This window comes from Lagopus muta, chromosome Z (assembly GCF_023343835.1).
Source record: "Lagopus muta isolate bLagMut1 chromosome Z, bLagMut1 primary, whole genome shotgun sequence".
Classification (NCBI taxonomy): domain Eukaryota; kingdom Metazoa; phylum Chordata; class Aves; order Galliformes; family Phasianidae; genus Lagopus; species Lagopus muta.
In genome coordinates this window covers 8,404,982-8,429,154 of record NC_064472.1, presented here as the reverse complement: position 1 = coordinate 8,429,154, position 24,173 = coordinate 8,404,982, and the positions used below count along the sequence as shown (strand labels likewise).

At 53.6% G+C, this 24,173-nt stretch overlaps 6 protein-coding genes across 13 annotated transcripts in view; 1 reads left to right on the top strand and 5 right to left on the bottom strand.

The window, feature by feature from the left end:
- UBAP2 (ubiquitin associated protein 2) overlaps positions 1-24,173 on the top strand; it is a 112,129-nt gene that overhangs the window by 80,036 nt on the left and 7,920 nt on the right. The window lies entirely within an intron of this gene.
- Positions 1,107-24,168, bottom strand: LOC125687310 (interferon type B-like). Of its 4 annotated transcripts, none has more exons than XM_048932378.1 (2): positions 18,742-24,168; positions 1,107-1,436 (listed from the first exon to the last, which is right to left on the bottom strand). In XM_048932378.1, the coding sequence occupies exon 1, from the start codon at positions 21,531-21,533 to the stop codon at positions 20,910-20,912; it is 624 nt and encodes a 207-aa protein (XP_048788335.1). In that variant the 5' UTR covers positions 21,534-24,168; the 3' UTR covers positions 1,107-1,436; positions 18,742-20,909. The 4 variants fall into 4 exon arrangements, with proteins under 4 accessions (XP_048788335.1, XP_048788336.1, XP_048788334.1 ...); XM_048932379.1 differs by lacking the exon at positions 1,107-1,436 and adding an exon at positions 5,695-5,760; XM_048932377.1 differs by lacking the exon at positions 1,107-1,436 and adding an exon at positions 9,274-10,084.
- Positions 2,008-3,690, bottom strand: LOC125687315 (interferon-like). Its single transcript, XM_048932385.1, has one exon. The coding sequence runs from the start codon at positions 3,234-3,236 to the stop codon at positions 2,655-2,657; it is 582 nt and encodes a 193-aa protein (XP_048788342.1). The 5' UTR covers positions 3,237-3,690; the 3' UTR covers positions 2,008-2,654.
- On the bottom strand, positions 6,365-9,017 carry LOC125687314 (interferon-like). Its single transcript, XM_048932384.1, has one exon. The coding sequence runs from the start codon at positions 7,558-7,560 to the stop codon at positions 6,979-6,981; it is 582 nt and encodes a 193-aa protein (XP_048788341.1). The 5' UTR covers positions 7,561-9,017; the 3' UTR covers positions 6,365-6,978.
- LOC125687311 (interferon) lies at positions 10,646-13,116 on the bottom strand. The gene has a single exon (XM_048932380.1). It carries the CDS (start codon positions 11,888-11,890, stop codon positions 11,303-11,305), a length of 588 nt encoding a protein of 195 aa, XP_048788337.1. The 5' UTR covers positions 11,891-13,116; the 3' UTR covers positions 10,646-11,302.
- On the bottom strand, positions 14,402-18,702 carry LOC125687313 (interferon-like). Its single transcript, XM_048932382.1, has one exon. The coding sequence runs from the start codon at positions 16,215-16,217 to the stop codon at positions 15,633-15,635; it is 585 nt and encodes a 194-aa protein (XP_048788339.1). The 5' UTR covers positions 16,218-18,702; the 3' UTR covers positions 14,402-15,632.

Sequence of the window (24,173 nt, the reverse complement as noted above, 5' to 3'; positions counted from 1 at the left end):
CAGTTTCTGTGGGTGACCTTTTCCTGTGCCCCACCGCCCCTCAGAGGACAAAGTCTCTTGCTAACGTCTAGTGTGAACCTCCTCTCTTTTAGTTGCGAGCCGTTGCCCCCTGTCCTGCCATTGCAGTCCGCGTTTATGGTTCCCACTGCAGGTGTCCCGTAGGCCCCCTTTGTGTCACGGAATGGCTTGGGTTGGAAGGGGCCTCGGAGGTCACGTCGTTCCCACTCAGTGCCGAGGGCGCGGTTGCCAACCGCAAGACTCCAGCCGTAGAGCAAGCTTCCCAGTGCTGCATGCAGCCTGGCCTGGAACACCTCCGGTACTGGGGGATATCCAGAATGTCTCTGGGCATCGTGTGCCAGTGCCTCACGTCCGTCTCCCCCTGGCATCTGATCTTAAACTCTTTTATTTTAAAGCCGTGTCCTATCGCTATCTACCCGTGTGAAAAGTTGATTTTCCTCCTGTTTAAAACGTCCCTGTAAGTACTGGCAGGCTGCAACGTGGTCACCCTGGTGCTTTGTCTTCTGCAGACCGGACAGGCACAGTTCCGTCAGCTTGTCTTTGCAGGAGAAGCGCTCCAGCCCTCTGATTGTCCCTGTGGCCCTGTGCTGGCCTCTCACCAAAATGTCGCCAGCTTTCCTGAGCTGGGGCCCCAGACCTGGAGGCATTACTCCAGCTGGGGTGTCACAAGGGCAGAGCAGAGCGGGGGTGGGGGACAGTCGCCTCCCTCTCCCTGCTGGCCACTCCTCTTGATGCAGACCAGTACGCGGTCGGCCTTGGGGGCTGCAGGTGCAAACTGCTAGCTGATGTTAAGTTTTTTGTCTACCAGGACCCCTCCATCCTTCTTGGCAGGGCTGCCCTCAAGGAGTTGTTCTCCCATGCTGTCTGCGTATCTTGGCGTTGTCCCCGCCCAAGTACAGCGCCTTGCACTTGACTTTGTTGAACGTCCTTGGGTTTACATGGGCCCAGGTGGGTTTGAATTTGTCAAAGTCCCTTTGGATGGCATCCCTTCCTTCTGCCGTATCAGCTGCCGCGCTCAGCTTGATGCGTGAAGCCTGCAAACTTGCTGAGGGTGCAGTGGATCCCATCACCTGTGCTGCTGTTAAGGATGTTGAAGAGCAGTGGCCCCGAGACGCACCTTGGGGGACACCACTTGTGTCCGGCCTCCACCTGGGCGTAGAGCCTTGATCGCAGCCCTCGGGCCGCGAGCATGCAACCAATTCCTCATCCACCGAATAGCTGCACCTTTTGAACCCCCGTCTCTGCAATTTACGACGTGGGTGAGGTGCAAACCTTGCAGGAATTCCTTATGGATGGCATCGGTTGCCTTCTCTTTGGGCACCGATGCAGTCGCTCCATCGCAGGAGGCCACTGGGATAGTCAGGCACTAGCACTATAGATGTGCCCCTGTTGAAGCCGTGCGGGCAGTCTCGGATCACCTGCTGGTCCCTCTGTTTTCCTGGCACTTCTGCTCGGTGATCTTCCTAGGCCTAGAGGCGAGGCTCTCCGGCCAGTATCTCCCCGCGTCTTCCTGCCTGCCTTTTTAAAAACGGGGAGTGACGTTTCCCTTTTTGCAGTCACCGGGGACTTTGCCTGACAGCCGTGACTGTTTTGGTTGGACGGAGAGCTGCTTTGCAACCAGTTGAAGAGCAGAAGGACAAGCGAGTTGATCTGCCACCCTCCTCAAAACTCCTTCCGCTTGATGTCGTATGGTAGGGAATACCCCTTTGGGCCAGTTGGAGTCAGCTGTCCTAATTCTGCTCCCCCTCAGCTCCTTGGGCCTTTTGCTGAGAATGGCCTTGGCTCTGTGCAGCGCCGCTTAGCAGCAAGAGTAGGCGTTGGTGTGTTAGCAGCGTTGTTTTTCTCCTAGAACCAAAACACCGCATCGTATCAGGCGCTCTGAAGAAAACGGTTCTAGTGCCAGCCTGTGAAACTAAGACACAGCGGTACTGAAATCCATGCTGTGCCAGCGTTCTCCACCCCAAGGTGAGGCAGAGTGGTTGCCAAGAAGGTGCCCCGTCATGGTGGAGTAAGATGACTGTAGCTTCCCGTCTCTTAGCTCTGCTGTCTCCTTCCTTCTCCCTACCTTTGTCTGCTCTGCTTCCCCTTAGAAGCTGAAGCTTGTGGGTTTCTCTGTGTGGGGTGATGTTTGACAGGATTTGCGTGAAGAGTCAAGCACTGCAGTGATACGCCGCCTTTGCGTTCTTGCTGACCGTACTCAAGGCTCGAGTTAACTGTAGGGCTACTTCTGCCCGTCCCCGCGGTACCGCTGTGGCCGTCAAGCTGCTGTGCTGAAAGTGATAATCAGCTTCTTGCTTTGGCTTTGTTAGTCAAAGCGGGCCGGTCCTGCTGCCGCAGGTGTCCCTGCTTTGTCCGCTTTTTGTGGCGACCTCGTGGATCTCCCTGGACCTGCAAGGTTTACAGAAGAAGTAAGCGGGTACCGGAGTTTTCAGAGCGGTGTGTGAGAATCCCAGGGTTGGTTGCCCCCGCCAGGGGCTCCTGTGATTGAGCGAAAGGAGGCAGTCGCAGGCAGTTTTGGAAAGGAGAGCTTTATTTTGTCTGAATAAATAGAAGAATAAATAGAGGAATAAATAGCCGTTTGTACAAATAGTTGAATAAATAGGTAACTAGGAAGAGGGTGGGAGGTGCGCTTGGGGCTAGGTGCGCGTGTTGCCCACGAGGTCGTGGATGTGCAGGAACCAGGTGCGAGCTCGTAGGCAGACGTGGTCCCAGGCGCAGGCGCTGTAATCGTTGTCGTGGAGGAAGGTGTGGAGGCAGCTGAAGTGTTTGTTGATGGTGAGGTGAAGGTTGCGAGGCCATCGTGTGCGGGAGCGCGTGTCGCTGCCTGCCAAGCACTGCTCGAGGTGCTGGGTGTACCGCTGGATCTGGTTGAGGAGGCTTTGGCGTTGGCTGTCGACCCAGTGGGCTGGAGTGCTGGGTCCGCTGAGTATTTTGAAGAGGTGCTGGAGGATGTCGTGGGTGGTTCTGTCAGCTTGCCGGGCGTTGCTGGTGTCCAGGATGGTGTCGTTGAAGGAGCATGGCGCGCTGTGCTGTGGGCACGGCTGGGGTGGGCTGGGAGCCATGTCCCGGAGGAGCTGGAGGCTGTCACGAGAGAAGGTGGCATCCTGGGGGCGAAGGTGGTTGCAGGCGGTAGCGGCGGCGGCGAGAGCTTTCATAAGGAGCGTGAGCAGCAGGATGCTGTAGCCCCGTGGGTGCTGTGGGCTTGCAGGCACAGCCATGGTGGGACTCTGGTTGTGGTGGGCAGGCGCCTGGTGGGGCTGGGTGGTGGCAGTGGTCTGTGTGCTGCCGCGGTGCCGGCTTTATGTGGCGTGTCATCTTTCCCTTCGTCGCTTTCCTGTTGCCGAGAGATTTTGTCTGTGGCTTTCACTTTTGGCTGTTGGTTTTTGTGGTCTGGGAGCAAATGGCTTGGGTGTGCGTGGGGCTGTTGGTGGAGATCCTGGTCCGGCGGTGTGTTTTGGGTGGCTGGCTGCAAGGGTTGGAAGGGGGATGTGAAAGTGGTGGGGCGGAATCTTCTGGGTCAGCTGTTCTGCAGATATCTGTTTTCATCCTTTCCCTTAGGCCTGCGGGGAGAGCTCTGGTGTATCCTTCAGTGAAATCCCTCTTCCTGTTCAACTCTGCTTTTCTTACGTAACGCCTTAATGCCGTAATGGGTCTTGGTCTTTCGACTTGAGATGTGTGCTGCCCATGGCTTGCTTTCTGTGCTTGTTTCTTAGAAAGCACTGCAAAGTGAAGCGCGTTGGAAGAACCTTGGGTAGTTTCCGGCGGCATGAGGAACTCTGGGTTGGCTGTTGTAGTGGTCGGAGTAGGCAGCGCCGCCTGCGTTGGAGGCTGCTGAGAATACGTAGGAAAGGCTTGTGCTTGAGGAGGAATGAGAAAGGGAAGCGATGCTTCCGAGCGGGTACTGCGGCTGTGGTGCTCCTCGGGCGCCGTGTCTCCTTCCTCCGTCGTCTCTTCTTTTCCTTGCTTTGTGTGGCATCCGGTGAGAAGGAGGAAATGGACCAGCAGGCGGATAGTTGTAAGGCAAGGATCTTACGTTGCGGAGGCCAAAGGTTTGTCTGAGTGTCCAGGAGGAGTCCACAAGCCTTATGGAGGCGAGCCCCCTGATGTAGTTATTAAGCACGTGTTGAGGATGAGGAGACTTGAGGAGATGGTAGAATGAGAGGGTGGTTTGGTTTGGAAAGGGACCTCAAGTGCCGTCCGCTTCCAAGCAACCCCCTTTCCGTGGGCAGCACCGCCTTCCACTAGAGCGGGTTGCCCAACGCCCCCTCCAGCCTGACGTGAGAGGCTTCCGGTGTTGGGGCGTCCTCAGTTTCTGTGGGTGACCTTTTCCTGTGCCCCACCGCCCCTCAGAGGACAAAGTCTCTTGCTAACGTCTAGTGTGAACCTCCTCTCTTTTAGTTGCGAGCCGTTGCCCCCTGTCCTGCCATTGCAGTCCGCGTTTATGGTTCCCACTGCAGGTGTCCCGTAGGCCCCCTTTGTGTCACGGAATGGCTTGGGTTGGAAGGGGCCTCGGAGGTCACGTCGTTCCCACTCAGTGCCGAGGGCGCGGTTGCCAACCGCAAGACTCCAGCCGTAGAGCAAGCTTCCCAGTGCTGCATGCAGCCTGGCCTGGAACACCTCCGGTACTGGGGGATATCCAGAATGTCTCTGGGCATCGTGTGCCAGTGCCTCACGTCCGTCTCCCCCTGGCATCTGATCTTAAACTCTTTTATTTTAAAGCCGTGTCCTATCGCTATCTACCCGTGTGAAAAGTTGATTTTCCTCCTGTTTATAACGTCCCTGTAAGTACTGGCAGGCTGCAACGTGGTCACCCTGGTGCTTTGTCTTCTGCAGACCGGACAGGCACAGTTCCGTCAGCTTGTCTTTGCAGGAGAAGCGCTCCAGCCCTCTGATTGTCCCTGTGGCCCTGTGCTGGCCTCTCACCAAAATGTCGCCAGCTTTCCTGAGCTGGGGCCCCAGACCTGGAGGCATTACTCCAGCTGGGGTGTCACGAGGGCAGAGCAGAGCGGGGGTGGGGGACAGTCGCCTCCCTCTCCCTGCTGGCCACTCCTCTTGATGCAGACCAGTACGCGGTCGGCCTTGGGGGCTGCAGGTGCAAACTGCTAGCTGATGTTAAGTTTTTTGTCTACCAGGACCCCTCCATCCTTCTTGGCAGGGCTGCCCTCAAGGAGTTGTTCTCCCATGCTGTCTGCGTATCTTGGCGTTGTCCCCGCCCAAGTACAGCGCCTTGCACTTGACTTTGTTGAACGTCCTTGGGTTTACATGGGCCCAGGTGGGTTTGAATTTGTCAAAGTCCCTTTGGATGGCATCCCTTCCTTCTGCCGTATCAGCTGCCGCGCTCAGCTTGATGCGTGAAGCCTGCAAACTTGCTGAGGGTGCAGTGGATCCCATCACCTGTGTTGCTGTTAAGGATGTTGAAGAGCAGTGGCCCCGAGACGCACCTTGGGGGACACCACTTGTGTCCGGCCTCCACCTGGGCGTAGAGCCTTGATCGCAGCCCTCGGGCCGCGAGCATGCAACCAATTCCTCATCCACCGAATAGCTGCACCTTTTGAACCCCCGTCTCTGCAATTTACGACGTGGGTGAGGTGCAAACCTTGCAGGAATTCCTTATGGATGGCATCGGTTGCCTTCTCTTTGGGCACCGATGCAGTCGCTCCATTGCAGGAGGCCACTGGGATAGTCAGGCACTAGCACTATAGATGTGCCCCTGTTGAAGCCGTGCGGGCAGTCTCGGATCACCTGCTGGTCCCTCTGTTTTCCTGGCACTTCTGCTCGGTGATCTTCCTAGGCCTAGAGGCGAGGCTCTCCGGCCAGTATCTCCCCGCGTCTTCCTGCCTGCCTTTTTAAAAACGGGGAGTGACGTTTCCCTTTTTGCAGTCACCGGGGACTTTGCCTGACAGCCGTGACTGTTTTGGTTGGACGGAGAGCTGCTTTGCAACCAGTTGAAGAGCAGAAGGACAAGCGAGTTGATCTGCCACCCTCCTCAAAACTCCTTCCGCTTGATGTCGTATGGTAGGGAATACCCCTTTGGGCCAGTTGGAGTCAGCTGTCCTAATTCTGCTCCCCCTCAGCTCCTTGGGCCTTTTGCTGAGAATGGCCTTGGCTCTGTGCAGCGCCGCTTAGCAGCAAGAGTAGGCGTTGGTGTGTTAGCAGCGTTGTTTTTCTCCTAGAACCAAAACACCGCATCGTATCAGGCGCTCTGAAGAAAACGGTTCTAGTGCCAGCCTGTGAAACTAAGACACAGCGGTACTGAAATCCATGCTGTGCCAGCGTTCTCCACCCCGAGGTGAGGCAGAGTGGTTGCCAAGAAGGTGCCCCGTCATGGTGGAGTAAGATGACTGTAGCTTCCCGTCTCTTAGCTCTGCTGTCTCCTTCCTTCTCCCTACCTTTGTCTGCTCTGCTTCCCCTTAGAAGCTGAAGCTTGTGGGTTTCTCTGTGTGGGGTGATGTTTGACAGGATTTGCGTGAAGAGTCAAGCACTGCAGTGATACGCCGCCTTTGCGTTCTTGCTGACCGTACTCAAGGCTCGAGTTAACTGTAGGGCTACTTCTGCCCGTCCCCGCGGTACCGCTGTGGCCGTCAAGCTGCTGTGCTGAAAGTGATAATCAGCTTCTTGCTTTGGCTTTGTTAGTCAAAGCGGGCCGGTCCTGCTGCCGCAGGTGTCCCTGCTTTGTCCGCTTTTTGTGGCGACCTCGTGGATCTCCCTGGACCTGCAAGGTTTACAGAAGAAGTAAGCGGGTACCGGAGTTTTCAGAGCGGTGTGTGAGAATCCCAGGGTTGGTTGCCCCCGCCAGGGGCTCCTGTGATTGAGCGAAAGGAGGCAGTCGCAGGCAGTTTTGGAAAGGAGAGCTTTATTTTGTCTGAATAAATAGAAGAATAAATAGAGGAATAAATAGCCGTTTGTACAAATAGTTGAATAAATAGGTAACTAGGAAGAGGGTGGGAGGTGCGCTTGGGGCTAGGTGCGCGTGTTGCCCACGAGGTCGTGGATGTGCAGGAACCAGGTGCGAGCTCGTAGGCAGACGTGGTCCCAGGCGCAGGCGCTGTAATCGTTGTCGTGGAGGAAGGTGTGGAGGCAGCTGAAGTGTTTGCTGATGGTGAGGTGAAGGTTGCGAGGCCATCGTGTGCGGGAGCGCGTGTCGCTGCCTGCCAAGCACTGCTCGAGGTGCTGGGTGTACCGCTGGATCTGGTTGAGGAGGCTTTGGCGTTGGCTGTCGACCCAGTGGGCTGGAGTGCTGGGTCCGCTGAGTATTTTGAAGAGGTGCTGGAGGATGTCGTGGGTGGTTCTGTCAGCTTGCCGGGCGTTGCTGGTGTCCAGGATGGTGTCGTTGAAGGAGCATGGCGCGCTGTGCTGTGGGCACGGCTGGGGTGGGCTGGGAGCCATGTCCCGGAGGAGCTGGAGGCTGTCACGAGAGAAGGTGGCATCCTGGGGGCGAAGGTGGTTGCAGGCGGTAGCGGCGGCGGCGAGAGCTTTCATAAGGAGCGTGAGCAGCAGGATGCTGTAGCCCCGTGGGTGCTGTGGGCTTGCAGGCACAGCCATGGTGGGACTCTGGTTGTGGTGGGCAGGCGCCTGGTGGGGCTGGGTGGTGGCAGTGGTCTGTGTGCTGCCGCGGTGCCGGCTTTATGTGGCGTGTCATCTTTCCCTTCGTCGCTTTCCTGTTGCCGAGAGATTTTGTCTGTGGCTTTCACTTTTGGCTGTTGGTTTTTGTGGTCTGGGAGCAAATGGCTTGGGTGTGCGTGGGGCTGTTGGTGGAGATCCTGGTCCGGCGGTGTGTTTTGGGTGGCTGGCTGCAAGGGTTGGAAGGGGGATGTGAAAGTGGTGGGGCGGAATCTTCTGGGTCAGCTGTTCTGCAGATATCTGTTTTCATCCTTTCCCTTAGGCCTGCGGGGAGAGCTCTGGTGTATCCTTCAGTGAAATCCCTCTTCCTGTTCAACTCTGCTTTTCTTACGTAACGCCTTAATGCCGTAATGGGTCTTGGTCTTTCGACTTGAGATGTGTGCTGCCCGTGGCTTGCTTTCTGTGCTTGTTTCTTAGAAAGCACTGCAAAGTGAAGCGCGTTGGAAGAACCTTGGGTAGTTTCCGGCGGCATGAGGAACTCTGGGTTGGCTGTTGTAGTGGTCGGAGTAGGCAGCGCCGCCTGCGTTGGAGGCTGCTGAGAATACGTAGGAAAGGCTTGTGCTTGAGGAGGAATGAGAAAGGGAAGCGATGCTTCCGAGCGGGTACTGCGGCTGTGGTGCTCCTCGGGCGCCGCGTCTCCTTCCTCCGTCGTCTCTTCTTTTCCTTGCTTTGTGTGGCATCCGGTGAGAAGGAGGAAATGGACCAGCAGGCGGATAGTTGTAAGGCAAGGATCTTACGTTGCGGAGGCCAAAGGTTTGTCTGAGTGTCCAGGAGGAGTCCACAAGCCTTATGGAGGCGAGCCCCCTGATGTAGTTATTAAGCACGTGTTGAGGATGAGGAGACTTGAGGAGATGGTAGAATGAGAGGGTGGTTTGGTTTGGAAAGGGACCTCAAGTGCCGTCCGCTTCCAAGCAACCCCCTTTCCGTGGGCAGCACCGCCTTCCACTAGAGCGGGTTGCCCAACGCCCCCTCCAGCCTGACGTGAGAGGCTTCCGGTGTTGGGGCGTCCTCAGTTTCTGTGGGTGACCTTTTCCTGTGCCCCACCGCCCCTCAGAGGACAAAGTCTCTTGCTAACGTCTAGTGTGAACCTCCTCTCTTTTAGTTGCGAGCCGTTGCCCCCTGTCCTGCCATTGCAGTCCGCGTTTATGGTTCCCACTGCAGGTGTCCCGTAGGCCCCCTTTGTGTCACGGAATGGCTTGGGTTGGAAGGGGCCTCGGAGGTCACGTCGTTCCCACTCAGTGCCGAGGGCGCGGTTGCCAACCGCAAGACTCCAGCCGTAGAGCAAGCTTCCCAGTGCTGCATGCAGCCTGGCCTGGAACACCTCCGGTACTGGGGGATATCCAGAATGTCTCTGGGCATCGTGTGCCAGTGCCTCACGTCCGTCTCCGCCTGGCATCTGATCTTAAACTCTTTTATTTTAAAGCCGTGTCCTATCGCTATCTACCCGTGTGAAAAGTTGATTTTCCTCCTGTTTAAAACGTCCCTGTAAGTACTGGCAGGCTGCAACGTGGTCACCCTGGTGCTTTGTCTTCTGCAGACCGGACAGGCACAGTTCCGTCAGCTTGTCTTTGCAGGAGAAGCGCTCCAGCCCTCTGATTGTCCCTGTGGCCCTGTGCTGGCCTCTCACCAAAATGTCGCCAGCTTTCCTGAGCTGGGGCCCCAGACCTGGAGGCATTACTCCAGCTGGGGTGTCACGAGGGCAGAGCAGAGCGGGGGTGGGGGACAGTCGCCTCCCTCTCCCTGCTGGCCACTCCTCTTGATGCAGACCAGTACGCGGTCGGCCTTGGGGGCTGCAGGTGCAAACTGCTAGCTGATGTTAAGTTTTTTGTCTACCAGGACCCCTCCATCCTTCTTGGCAGGGCTGCCCTCAAGGAGTTGTTCTCCCATGCTGTCTGCGTATCTTGGCGTTGTCCCCGCCCAAGTACAGCGCCTTGCACTTGACTTTGTTGAACGTCCTTGGGTTTACATGGGCCCAGGTGGGTTTGAATTTGTCAAAGTCCCTTTGGATGGCATCCCTTCCTTCTGCCGTATCAGCTGCCGCGCTCAGCTTGATGCGTGAAGCCTGCAAACTTGCTGAGGGTGCAGTGGATCCCATCACCTGTGTTGCTGTTAAGGATGTTGAAGAGCAGTGGCCCCGAGACGCACCTTGGGGGACACCACTTGTGTCCGGCCTCCACCTGGGCGTAGAGCCTTGATCGCAGCCCTCGGGCCGCGAGCATGCAACCAATTCCTCATCCACCGAATAGCTGCACCTTTTGAACCCCCGTCTCTGCAATTTACGACGTGGGTGAGGTGCAAACCTTGCAGGAATTCCTTATGGATGGCATCGGTTGCCTTCTCTTTGGGCACCGATGCAGTCGCTCCATCGCAGGAGGCCACTGGGATAGTCAGGCACTAGCACTATAGATGTGCCCCTGTTGAAGCCGTGCGGGCAGTCTCGGATCACCTGCTGGTCCCTCTGTTTTCCTGGCACTTCTGCTCGGTGATCTTCCTAGGCCTAGAGGCGAGGCTCTCCGGCCAGTATCTCCCCGCGTCTTCCTGCCTGCCTTTTTAAAAACGGGGAGTGACGTTTCCCTTTTTGCAGTCACCGGGGACTTTGCCTGACAGCCGTGACTGTTTTGGTTGGACGGAGAGCTGCTTTGCAACCAGTTGAAGAGCAGAAGGACAAGCGAGTTGATCTGCCACCCTCCTCAAAACTCCTTCCGCTTGATGTCGTATGGTAGGGAATACCCCTTTGGGCCAGTTGGAGTCAGCTGTCCTAATTCTGCTCCCCCTCAGCTCCTTGGGCCTTTTGCTGAGAATGGCCTTGGCTCTGTGCAGCGCCGCTTAGCAGCAAGAGTAGGCGTTGGTGTGTTAGCAGCGTTGTTTTTCTCCTAGAACCAAAACACCGCATCGTATCAGGCGCTCTGAAGAAAACGGTTCTAGTGCCAGCCTGTGAAACTAAGACACAGCGGTACTGAAATCCATGCTGTGCCAGCGTTCTCCACCCCGAGGTGAGGCAGAGTGGTTGCCAAGAAGGTGCCCCGTCATGGTGGAGTAAGATGACTGTAGCTTCCCGTCTCTTAGCTCTGCTGTCTCCTTCCTTCTCCCTACCTTTGTCTGCTCTGCTTCCCCTTAGGAGCTGAAGCTTGTGGGTTTCTCTGTGTGGGGTGATGTTTGACAGGATTTGCATGAAGAGTCAAGCACTGCAGTGATACGCCGCCTTTGCGTTCTTGCTGACCGTACTCAAGGCTCGAGTTAACTGTAGGGCTACTTCTGCCCGTCCCCGCGGTACCGCTGTGGCCGTCAAGCTGCTGTGCTGAAAGTGATAATCAGCTTCTTGCTTTGGCTTTGTTAGTCAAAGCGGGCCGGTCCTGCTGCCGCAGGTGTCCCTGCTTTGTCCGCTTTTTGCGGCGACCTCGTGGATCTCCCTGGACCTGCAAGGTTTACAGAAGAAGTAAGCGGGTACCGGAGTTTTCAGAGCGGTGTGTGAGAATCCCAGGGTTGGTTGCCCCCGCCAGGGGCTCCTGTGATTGAGCGAAAGGAGGCAGTCGCAGGCAGTTTTGGAAAGGAGAGCTTTATTTTGTCTGAATAAATAGAAGAATAAATAGAGGAATAAATAGCCGTTTGTACAAATAGTTGAATAAATAGGTAACTAGGAAGAGGGTGGGAGGTGCGCTTGGGGCTAGGTGCGCGTGTTGCCCACGAGGTCGTGGATGTGCAGGAACCAGGTGCGAGCTCGTAGGCAGACGTGGTCCCAGGCGCAGGCGCTGTAATCGTTGTCGTGGAGGAAGGTGTGGAGGCAGCTGAAGTGTTTGTTGATGGTGAGGTGAAGGTTGCGAGGCCATCGTGTGCGGGAGCGCGTGTCGCTGTCTGCCAAGCACTGCTCGAGGTGCTGGGTGTACCGCTGGATCTGGTTGAGGAGGCTTTGGCGTTGGCTGTCGACCCAGTGGGCTGGAGTGCTGGGTCCGCTGAGTATTTTGAAGAGGTGCTGGAGGATGTCGTGGGTGGTTCTGTCGGCTTGCCGGGCGTTGCTGGTGTCCAGGATGGTGTCGTTGAAGGAGCATGGCGCGCTGTGCTGTGGGCACGGCTGGGGTGGGCTGGGAGCCATGTCCCGGAGGAGCTGGAGGCTGTCACGAGAGAAGGTGGCATCCTGGGGGCGAAGGTGGTTGCAGGCGGTAGCGGCGGCGGCGGCGGCGAGAGCTTTCATAAGGAGCGTGAGCAGCAGGATGCTGTAGCCCCGTGGGTGCTGTGGGCTTGCAGGCACAGCCATGGTGGGACTCTGGTTGTGGTGGGCAGGAGCCTGGTGGGGCTGGGTGGTGGCAGTGGTCTGTGTGCTGCCGTGGTGCCGGCTTTATGTGGTGTGTCATCTTTCCCTTCGTCGCTTTCCTGTTGCCGAGAGATTTTGTCTGTGGCTTTCACTTTTGGCTGTTGGTTTTTGTGGTCTGGGAGCAAATGGCTTGGGTGTGCGTGGGGCTGTTGGTGGAGATCCTGGTCCGGCGGTGTGTTTTGGGTGGCTGGCTGCAAGGGTTGGAAGGGGGATGTGAAAGTGGTGGGGCGGAATCTTCTGGGTCAGCTGTTCTGCAGATATCTGTTTTCATCCTTTCCCTTAGGCCTGCGGGGAGAGCTCTGGTGTATCCTTCAGTGAAATCCCTCTTCCTGTTCAACTCTGCTTTTCTTACGTAACGCCTTAATGCCGTAATGGGTCTTGGTCTTTCGACTTGAGATGTGTGCTGCCCGTGGCTTGCTTTCTGTGCTTGTTTCTTAGAAAGCACTGCAAAGTGAAGCGCGTTGGAAGAACCTTGGGTAGTTTCCGGCGGCGTGAGGAACTCTGGGTTGGCTGTTGTAGTGGTCGGAGTAGGCAGCGCCGCCTGCGTTGGAGGCTGCTGAGAATACGTAGGAAAGGCTTGTGCTTGAGGAGGAATGAGAAAGGGAAGCGATGCTTCCGAGCGGGTACTGCGGCTGTGGTGCTCCTCGGGCGCCGTGTCTCCTTCCTCCGTCGTCTCTTCTTTTCCTTGCTTTGTGTGGCATCCGGTGAGAAGGAGGAAATGGACCAGCAGGCGGATAGTTGTAAGGCAAGGATCTGACGTTGCGGAGGCCAAAGGTTTGTCTGAGTGTCCAGGAGGAGTCCACAAGCCTTATGGAGGCGAGCCCCCTGATGTAGTTATTAAGCACGTGTTGAGGATGAGGAGACTTGAGGAGATGATAGAATGAGAGGGTGGTTTGGTTTGGAAAGGGACCTCAAGTGCCGTCCGCTTCCAAGCAACCCCCTTTCCGTGGGCAGCGCCGCCTTCCACTAGAGCGGGTTGCCCAACGCCCCCTCCAGCCTGACGTGAGAGGCTTCCGGTGTTGGGGCGTCCTCAGTTTCTGTGGGTGACCTTTTCCTGTGCCCCACCGCCCCTCAGAGGACAAAGTCTCTTGCTAACGTCTAGTGTGAACCTCCTCTCTTTTAGTTGCGAGCCGTTGCCCCCTGTCCTGCCATTGCAGTCCGCGTTTATGGTTCCCACTGCAGGTGTCCCGTAGGCCCCCTTTGTGTCACGGAATGGCTTGGGTTGGAAGGGGCCTCAGAGGTCACGTCGTTCCCACTCAGTGCCGAGGGCGCAGTTGCCAACCGCAAGACTCCAGCCGTAGAGCAAGCTTCCCAGTGCTGCATGCAGCCTGGCCTGGAACACCTCCGGTACTGGGGGATATCCAGAATGCCTCTGGGCATCGTGTGCCAGTGCCTCACGTCCGTCTCCCCCTGGCATCTGATCTTAAACTCTTTTATTTTAAAGCCGTGTCCTATTGCTATCTACCCGTGTGAAAAGTTGATTTTCCTCCTGTTTATAACGTCCCTGTAAGTACTGGCAGGCTGCAACGTGGTCACCCTGGTGCTTTGTCTTCTGCAGACCGGACAGGCACAGTTCCGTCAGCTTGTCTTTGCAGGAGAAGCGCTCCAGCCCTCTGATTGTCCCTGTGGCCCTGTGCTGGCCTCTCACCAAAATCTCGCCAGCTTTCCTGAGCTGGGGCCCCAGACCTGGAGGCATTACTCCAGCTGGGGTGTCACGAGGGCAGAGCAGAGCGGGGGTGGGGGACAGTCGCCTCCCTCTCCCTGCTGGCCACTCCTCTTGATGCAGACCAGTACGCGGTCGGCCTTGGGGGCTGCAGGTGCAAACTGCTAGCTGATGTTAAGTTTTTTGTCTACCAGGACCCCTCCATCCTTCTTGGCAGGGCTGCCCTCAAGGAGTTGTTCTCCCATGCTGTCTGCGTATCTAGGCGTTGTCCCCGCCCAAGTACAGCGCCTTGCACTTGACTTTGTTGAATGTCCTTGGGTTTACATGGGCCCAGGTGGGTTTGAATTTGTCAAAGTCCCTTTGGATGGCATCCCTTCCTTCTGCCGTATCAGCCGCCGCGCTCAGCTTGATGCGTGAAGCCTGCAAACTTGCTGAGGGTGCAGTGGATCCCATCACCTGTGTTGCTGTTAAGGATGTTGAAGAGCAGTGGCCCCGAGACGCACCTTGGGGGACACCACTTGTGTCCGGCCTCCACCTGGGCGTAGAGCCTTGATCGCAGCCCTCGGGCCGCGAGCATGCAACCAATTCCTCATCCACCGAATAGCTGCACCTTTTGAACCCCCGTCTCTGCAATTTACGACGTGGGTGAGGTGCAAACCTTGCAGGAATTCCTTATGGATGGCATCGGTTGCCTTCTCTTTGGGCACCGATGCAGTCGCTCCATCGCAGGAGGCCACTGGGATAGTCAGGCACTAGCACTATAGATGTGCCCCTGTTGAAGCCGTGCGGGCAGTCTCGGATCACCTGCTGGTCCCTCTGTTTTCCTGGCACTTCTGCTCGGTGATCTTCCTAGGCCTAGAGGCAAGGCTCTCCGGCCAGTATCTCCCCGCGTCTTCCTGCCTGCCCTTTTAAAAACAGGGAGTGAAGCTTCCCTTTTTGCAGTCACCGGGGACTTTGCCTGACAGCCGTGACTGTTTTGGTTGGACGGAGAGCTGCTTTGCAACCAGTTGAGGAGCAGAAGGACGAGCGAGTTGATCTGGCACCCTCCTCAAAACTCCTTCCGCTTGATGTCGTATGGTAGGGAATACCCCTTTGGGCCAGTTGGAGTCAGCTGTCCTAATTCTGCTCCCCCTCAGCTCCTTGGGCCTTTTGCGGAGAATGGCCTTGGCTCTGTGCAGCGCCGCTTAGCAGCAAGAGTAGGCGTTGGTGTGTTAGCAGCGTTGTTTTTCTCCTGGAACCAAAACACCGCATCGTATCAGGCGCTCTGAAGAAAACGGTTCTAGTCCCAGCCTGTGAAACTAAGGCACAGCGGTACTGAAATCCATGCTGTGCCAGCGTTCTCCACCCCAAGGTGAGGCGGAGTGGTTGCCAAGAAGGTGCCCCGTCATGGTGGAGTAAGATGACTGTAGCTTCCCGTCTCTTAGCTCTGCTGTCTCCTTCCTTCTCCCTACCTTTGTCTGCTCTGCTTCCCCTTAGAAGCTGAAGCTTGTGGGTTTCTCTGTGTGGGGTGATGTTTGACAGGATTTGCGTGAAGAGTCAAGCACTGCAGTGATACGCCGCCTTTGCGTTCTTGCTGACCGTACTCAAGGTTCGAGTTAACTGTAGGGCTACTTCTACCCGTCCCCGCGGTACCGCTGTGGCCGTCAAGCTGCTGTGCTGAAAGTGATAATCAGCTTCTTGCTTTGGCTTTGTTAGTCAAAGCGGGCCGGTCCTGCTGCCGCAGGTGTCCCTGCTTTGTCCGCTTTTTGCGGCGACCTCGTGGATCTCCCTGGACCTGCAAGGTTTACAGAAGAAGTAAGCGGGTACCGGAGTTTTCAGAGCGGTGTGTGAGAATCCCAGGGTTGGTTGCCCCCGCCAGGGGCTCCTGTGATTGAGCGAAAGGAGGCAGTCGCAGGCAGTTTTGGAAAGGAGAGCTTTATTTTGTCTGAATAAATAGAAGAATAAATAGAGGAATAAATAGCCGTTTGTACAAATAGTTGAATAAATAGGTAACTAGGAAGAGGGTGGGAGGTGCGCTTGGGGCTAGGTGCGCGTGTTGCCCACGAGGTCGTGGATGTGCAGGAACCAGGTGCGAGCTCGTAGGCAGACGTGGTCCCAGGCGCAGGCGCTGTAATCGTTGTCGTGGAGGAAGGTGTGGAGGCAGCTGAAGTGTTTGTTGATGGTGAGGTGAAGGTTGCGAGGCCATCGTGTGCGGGAGCGCGTGTCGCTGCCTGCCAAGCACTGCTCGAGGTGCTGGGTGTACCGCTGGATCTGGTTGAGGAGGCTTTGGCGTTGGCTGTCGACCCAGTGGGCTGGAGTGCTGGGTCTGCTGAGTATTTTGAAGAGGTGCTGGAGGATGTCGTGGGTGGTTCTGTCGGCTTGCCGGGCGTTGCTGGTGTCCAGGATGGTGTCGTTGAAGGAGCATGGCGCGCTGTGCTGTGGGCACGGCTGGGGTGGGCTGGGAGCCATGTCCCGGAGGAGCTGGAGGCTGTCACGAGAGAAGGTGGCATCCTGGGGGCGAAGGTGGTTGCAGGCGGTGGCGGCGGCGGCGGCGAGAGCTTTCATAAGGAGCGTGAGCAGCAGGATGCTGTAGCCCCGTGGGTGCTGTGGGCTTGCAGGCACAGCCATGGTGGGACTCTGGTTGTGGTGGGCAGGCGCCTGGTGGGGCTGGGTGGTGGCAGTGGTCTGTGTGCTGCCGCGGTGCCGGCTTTATGTGGCGTGTCATCTTTCCCTTCGTCGCTTTCCTGTTGCCGAGAGATTTTGTCTGTGGCTTTCACTTTTGGCTGTTGGTTTTTGTGGTCTGGGAGCAAATGGCTTGGGTGTGCGTGGGGCTGTTGGTGGAGATCCTGGTCCGGCGGTGTGTTTTGGGTGGCTGGCTGCAAGGGTTGGAAGGGGGATGTGAAAGTGGTGGGGCGGAATCTTCTGGGTCAGCTGTTCTGCAGATATCTGTTTTCATCCTTTCCCTTAGGCCTGCGGGGAGAGCTCTGGTGTATCCTTCAGTGAAATCCCTCTTCCTGTTCAACTCTGCTTTTCTTACGTAACGCCTTAATGCCGTAATGGGTCTTGGTCTTTCGACTTGAGATGTGTGCTGCCCGTGGCTTGCTTTCTGTGCTTGTTTCTTAGAAAGCACTGCAAAGTGAAGCGCGTTGGAAGAACCTTGGGTAGTTTCCGGCGGCATGAGGAACTCTGGGTTGGCTGTTGTAGTGGTCGGAGTAGGCAGCGCCGCCTGCGTTGGAGGCTGCTGAGAATACGTAGGAAAGGCTTGTGCTTGAGGAGGAATGAGAAAGGGAAGCGATGCTTCCGAGCGGGTACTGCGGCTGTGGTGCTCCTCGGGCGCCGCGTCTCCTTCCTCCGTCGTCTCTTCTTTTCCTTGCTTTGTGTGGCATCCGGTGAGAAGGAGGAAATGGACCAGCAGGCGGATAGTTGTAAGGCAAGGATCTGACGTTGCGGAGGCCAAAGGTTTGTCTGAGTGTCCAGGAGGAGTCCACAAGCCTTATGGAGGCGAGCCCCCTGATGTAGTTATTAAGCACGTGTTGAGGATGAGGAGACTTGAGGAGATGATAGAATGAGAGGGTGGTTTGGTTTGGAAAGGGACCTCAAGTGCCGTCCGCTTCCAAGCAACCCCCTTTCCGTGGGCAGCGCCGCCTTCCACTAGAGCGGGTTGCCCAACGCCCCCTCCAGCCTGACGTGAGAGGCTTCCGGTGTTGGGGCGTCCTCAGTTTCTGTGGGTGACCTTTTCCTGTGCCCCACCGCCCCTCAGAGGACAAAGTCTCTTGCTAACGTCTAATGTGAACCTCCTCTCTTTTAGTTGCGAGCCGTTGCCCCCTGTCCTGCCATTGCAGTCCGCGTTTATGGTTCCCACTGCAGGTGTCCCGTAGGCCCCCTTTGTGTCACGGAATGGCTTGGGTTGGAAGGGGCCTCAGAGGTCACGTTGTTCCCACTCAGTGCCGAGGGCGCAGTTGCCAACCGCAAGACTCCAGCCGTAGAGCAAGCTTCCCAGTGCTGCATGCAGCCTGGCCTGGAACACCTCCGGTACTGGGGGATATCCAGAATGCCTCTGGGCATCGTGTGCCAGTGCCTCACGTCCGTCTCCCCCTGGCATCTGATCTTAAACTCTTTTATTTTAAAGCCGTGTCCTATTGCTATCTACCCGTGTGAAAAGTTGATTTTCCTCCTGTTTATAACGTCCCTGTAAGTACTGGCAGGCTGCAACGTGGTCACCCTGGTGCTTTGTCTTCTGCAGACCGGACAGGCACAGTTCCGTCAGCTTGTCTTTGCAGGAGAAGCGCTCCAGCCCTCTGATTGTCCCTGTGGCCCTGTGCTGGCCTCTCACCAAAATCTCGCCAGCTTTCCTGAGCTGGGGCCCCAGACCTGGAGGCATTACTCCAGCTGGGGTGTCACGAGGGCAGAGCAGAGCGGGGGTGGGGGACAGTCGCCTCCCTCTCCCTGCTGGCCACTCCTCTTGATGCAGACCAGTACGCGGTCGGCCTTGGGGGCTGCAGGTGCAAACTGCTAGCTGATGTTAAGTTTTTTGTCTGCCAGGACCCCTCCATCCTTCTTGGCAGGGCTGCCCTCAAGGAGTTGTTCTCCCATGCTGTCTGCGTATCTTGGCGTTGTCCCCGCCCAAGTACAGCGCCTTGCACTTGACTTTGTTGAACGTCCTTGGGTTTACATGGGCCCAGGTGGGTTTGAATTTGTCAAAGTCCCTTTGGATGGCATCCCTTCCTTCTGCCGTATCAGCTGCCGCGCTCAGCTTGATGCGTGAAGCCTGCAAACTTGCTGAGGGTGCAGTGGATCCCATCACCTGTGTTGCTGTTAAGGATGTTGAAGAGCAGTGGCCCCGAGACGCACCTTGGGGGACACCACTTGTGTCCGGCCTCCACCTGGGCGTAGAGCCTTGATCGCAGCCCTCGGGCCGCGAGCATGCAACCAATTCCTCATCCACCGAATAGCTGCACCTTTTGAACCCCCGTCTCTGCAATTTACGACGTGGGTGAGGTGCAAACCTTGCAGGAATTCCTTATGGATGGCATCGGTTGCCTTCTCTTTGGGCACCGATGCAGTCGCTCCATCGCAGGAGGCCACTGGGATAGTCAGGCACTAGCACTATAGATGTGCCGCTGTTGAAGCCGTGCGGGCAGTCTCGGATCACCTGCTGGTCCCTGTTTTCCTGGCAGTTCTGCTCGGTGATCTTCCTAGGTCTTTATTCTAAATAATGTGAACTTTCAGACTGATGTAGTGATTGTCTTACTGTGCTCTTTGTTGTTGAGTGTTCAGCTTGAGTTATGACATCAATTTTTTTCTCTTTAGTTCAGGAAGTGCATGTAATTTTGGGTACACGCTCAAGTTTGTATGTTTACCTGGCTTTGATTTGTCTGTCGAAAATGTCTTTAAAAGGTTGTTTGAATCTACTGGGCTTATTTAGGCTGTAGGATTAAAGCTTCTGGCGCGGCCTTGTCACTTTCTACTTGTATCTGAATAGAGACGTTAGTGATGTTGTGATCAGTGTCTTCTCCCATGCAGTAAGTGACAGAGCAGGAGGATGTGGTCTCGGAATATTCCAGTGGATGTTTTAGGTTGAATAGTGTGAAAAACTTCTTTGCAGGAAAGGTTGGGAAGAATGGGAACCCAGTCTGCCCTGCAGCCACCCCCCTGCCGCACACCATCATGGCAGTGGCTCTTTCCCTCCAGGAGGCCCAGCCCAGCCCTGAGCTCAGTCTTGGGAAGAGTTTAATTTTTGTGTGCTGTTATCAATGCTTCAGGTGCATCCAGAATATGGAAAGGGCACAGTGCTGTGTCACTCAGATTATGACAAAATTCCAATATTTTCACTAAAGATAATCCAGTGAGTAGTGAAGAATACGCTGCCTTTCTTTTTGTCCTGATATTTGAGAATAGGTTGCAAGATTGCAACAGAAACAAAGTATTAAGAAAAAGAAACAAAACAAAAACAAAGCCTTCATTTTTTCTGTGTAGTTGTATCTGCATTTTCAGTTGTCATAAATACATTATCTGGTAATTTAAAATTGAAATGTATGGAGTTGCAATCAGACATTCTGCTCCAGAGTTTCGTCGTGTCTCTGCATTAAGCTTTATAAAACCTGTCTTACCTGATAGAATTATCCTTCATTTCATAGTCACAGTATATTCATGTCATTGCTTTTTGCAGTATGTGCAGTATTGAACTGTTTTTAAGGATTAAATATAAGATGAATAAAATTTCATTAAAAATATAACAAGCATTTTGAGAACTCAGTAAGTATTGGAGTCACTTCCATTGAATGGGACTAGTGCATTAGTTTCAGCAAAAGAAAGTCAGATATCCCACTAGTTTTGTTGCACATTTTTTTCATTTTAGTAAAAATTATTTTTAAGCAAGTTTTGTTGCTTATATACGGTGTATATTATTTAAGTTATACCTGGCTTGAGGCAATTTGTCTTCACTCAGTGTGGCCCAGGTAAGACAAAATGTTGGATGTCTATGGTTTAATGGTAGACTTGGTGGTTGTTGGGTAGTATATGATCTTGTAGAGGTTTTTTTCTAACCTAAATGAATGTATGTTGTGTTGGGCGTGCACCACTGGGGTTTTGTTGCCATATGAGAAGTGCATGGGGTCTGTGGATAGGGTGATGTGCTGCTCTCCTGCAGCCCTGTGGTCCATGATAATGGTCAGTAGCCGAGATCTGTTGGGAAGCTAAGCTCTGCCTATGGGCAGGAAGCCTGCCTTTGTCTATGCATGTGTACAGAATGACACTTTTTTTTTTTAAATATCAGGTCTTTATTTCCAGAAAAAAGGTGAATAAATAAAGGAACCAATTAATAAATATAAATAAATAATAATAAAAAAAGAATGAGGGAGAAATAGGCAAATAAATACAGTGCTGTTATAAATAGCAAGTCATCAGCATGTGCAAGTCCAATGACGTCCACTGAGACCTTCCCCCTCCATCAGGGGAGGTTGTCTGCAGGACTGCCTGAGAAATAAATGGTGATCCTATCCCCACTGTCTCCCAGGTGTTCAACATCACAAAGACTTCCTTCTTCCGTTCCAAACAAGTTCAGGCTGTGGTGTGGGCCAGGCGTTTGGCAGGATGGGCTGTGCCATAGCCAAACTCAGGCCTTGACGTGGTGCCGGTGGATTGGGCTCAGTCATGCCTGTCTCCCTGTTGCTGTGATCTTTGGGTGGAGGAAGGCTGAGCAGATGGTGCTGGGCTGCCCAAGCCCTTGCTGCGTCTCATTCCTCTCGCTGGGTGGCCATGGCGGTTGTCTGAGAACAGTCACTGGGTGTTGAGGTGTTTGGACAAGGCTGTGAGAGGATCTCAACTTTTCATCTGTCGTATGAGGGTGTCCACGTGTTGGAAGCAGGCACGAGCATGGAGGCGAACATGGTCCCAGGTGCAAGCACTGTAGTTGTTGAGCTGGAGGAAGTTGTGAATGGATCTGAAGTATTTGTTGATGATGAGGTGAGAGTTGCGAGGTCCTCGCTTCTGGGAGCGCATGCCTTTGTGTACGAAGCATTGCTCAAGGTGATGGATGTAATGCTGGATCTGGTTCAGGAGGCTGTGGCGTGCGTGGTCAATCCAGTGTGTTGGAGTGTGTGGGCTGCTAAGTATGTTGAAGAGGTGTTGTAGGATGTGGAGGGTGGTGATGGCGGCTTGCTTCTTGTCCTTGCTTTCCAGAAGGGTTTCTGGAAATGGATAAGTCACATCTTGTTGTGGGCAAGGCTGTGGTGGAGGTGGAGCCGCATTCTGAAGGAGCTGGAGGCTCTTCCAAGAGAAATTGGCATCCTGCTGGCGAAGATGGTTGCACGAGAAGGCAGTGGTGAGAGCTGGCAGAAGGAGCAGGAGCAGTAGGATACTGCGCATCCCTGGGGACTGAGGATTTGCAGGCATAGCCTTGGTGGGACTTGTCTTGGGCTGGGCAGCAGCCTGGTGAATCTTCATGATGATGTTTGGGGTGTTGCTGTGAGGCCAGCTTTATGAGAAGTTGCATGTTTCTTTTCATCATTATCTAGAGAGAATTCCCTTGTTTCCGTTTTTAGTTTTGCTTTCTATTTGCTTTTTTCCTTCAGGCTTCTATTGAGTCTGGTGAGGTGAGACCACGTGGTGTACTGGAGGCAGAGGCAGTCTACTCTGCTGTTAGTGTGCCTGCTTGTGGGCTGGCTTGCAGCCAGGCTGTTGTGCTTAAGTGCGGGATGTGAAAGCACTGGGGCAGGTGCTCTTGAGGCAACTGCACTTTGTGTGCTTTGGAGTTTTTCTTTTGTTGCTTTCATGGACTTAGAATTCTAAGTTTTATTTCTACGCTTCCCTGCCTACCAAAATTAATGTCTTTTCCACTGCACCGTCTGAGTTATTTCTGTTTTAATCTCTGATTGTTGGGAAGGTTTTGTTGTCAATCATTCCTGTGTTCATCCTGCTTGTTACTTTTTCTGTTATGTTTTGCATTTACCGGGGAAATTCCTGCTACTCGGTATATAGCAAACATATTCCTTAGCAGGAATACTGATGTTCAAGGTGCCAGTCTGTTTGCATAGTGAAAGTTGGCAGAGGTCCATGTGCAGACGTCACCACATGTGGGATATTTCCAGCAATGAGTGGCGCTGATCCAACCAATGGGAATTCCCTTTTTGTGGGGTCATGCTTTTTTTAAGAAATTCAACTCAACTTCTTCATGGGCATGTTTAGTACAATAACATTGTGTTATTGATTATATAGTAATAATATAATATATGTATTATGTTATATATATAATGATTTAAGTGATGCTGGAGTTGATAAGATGGGAATTATTTGGAATGGAGAGGATGATGAAATAAGAGATGGTTTCAAGTTACAGAAGGTAATAATAAATTACCTTGCAATAATAAATCTTTGCAGAGTTATTTCATGTTCAGTGGTGGAGAACTGTGTGTAAGAAATGGGGCAGTGACACACAAGTGTAGCAGTGTGGAAGGTAAAGTTGAATCTGAGAAAGCATTTGAGTTGTCAGAGAATTTGCTGAGATACCTGTGAAAAAAGATGCTTTTCCAGTGTTGGAGAACGTGTGGGAATAGGTGCAAGAGTGATTAAAACATTAGCTCAGTGTGCATCAGAAATGGCAAGGAACAAGTGATCCACTTAGAAGGAAAACCACTACACAGTGTGCTACCCCACAGCTCACCCAGATCAGGAAAGGGAAACTCTTCACCCAAACTGAAAACAAAATGCTGCTTTGTTTTTAGTGTGCCCTTGTCATTTTGGAGTGCAGGCCTGCCAGGCTGAGCGCTGTCCTAACTTTCTGTATGAGACCTAGAAGAATGGTCTCTGTATTTCAGCATTTTTCATCATGGACCCTTTTGGTTGAAAATCAGTAAAAAAAAGTCTGAGCACCCATCCCCTTAAATGTTATTAATTTTAATTTTGGCCAATGAATGTCTCATCATAGAGTCTACGAGCGTCAGTCTATGAACTGAAGAACGGTTGAGTTGGAAGTAACTTGTAAAGGTCTGATCCAACTCCCCTGCAGTGAGCAGGGACACCTACAGCTGGATCGGGTACTCAGAGCTGATCCACCCTGACCTTGACTGTCTCTAGGGTGGGTCCTCCCCCACATCTTTGGACAGTGCTTCACTGCTCCAGTGCTTCACTGCCCTTAATTTTTTTTTTATATCCAGTCTAAATCTCCTCTCTTTTAGTTTTCCTTGTCCTGTCACAGTAGACACTGCGAAAGAGTCTGTCCCCTTCTTTCTGCAGCCCCCCTTTAGATACTGAAAGCACATACACAGCAGGGGATTGTCTTGGGCACTCCACTTTGGAAACCTCTACTCCAAAGTCTCCTGTAACATCTAGTTTAAATACTTTTTTTCAGTCAGCTCTGTTTGCTGCAGTTTTCTTATACATCTGTACTCTTTATCTAGGTGATGTTTTTTCTTTTAGAGAACAGGACATGATTCAAGACTGTTAGGCTGCATCCACATTGCAATTATGGTTCTGGCCTGACCTCAAGTCTTTGCACCCTGCATGGCCTGTTGCTCTTCCAGACTCAGTCCTGCTGAAAGGTGTCAGCTCTGAGCTGCAGGTTGGGAGGGAAGAGCTTTTGGTTGTTGCCTTTGAGCAGAGGTGAATACTCAGTGAGAAATGTTGCTCCTCTGTACCTTTACAGGCAGAACCTCTAGGGCTTTTCTGCTGGCAGGAGGTGTTGAGAAGCTGTAATCAACTCTGTGCACTTGGAAGAGGTGGTCAGCAGCCACCTCTTAGACTCAGTCTGTGTTTAAGGGAAAATAAAAATAACAACTCTTCTTGTGTCTCAGGCCCTAAACTTCCTTCCTCCTAGATGCTTCAGCAGGTTAAAGGCAGAAGCTTTATCCAGCCTTGTAAAATTACCATTAAGTGATTGTTTGTAGGTGATACTAAGTGTCCATTAAGTAGGTTTAGTTTGAAATCAAGGATCCTGGTAAATCTCTAACTCTGTTGTAAATTTGAGCAGAAGCTGACCTTCTAGCTTCTCATTGCTTTTAAATTGTTATGTTTGGAAGACAGGATTTGTAAGAACGATTCAGGTCTTTTATGGTTTCAACTATTATAAATGGTATTGCATCTTTTTAA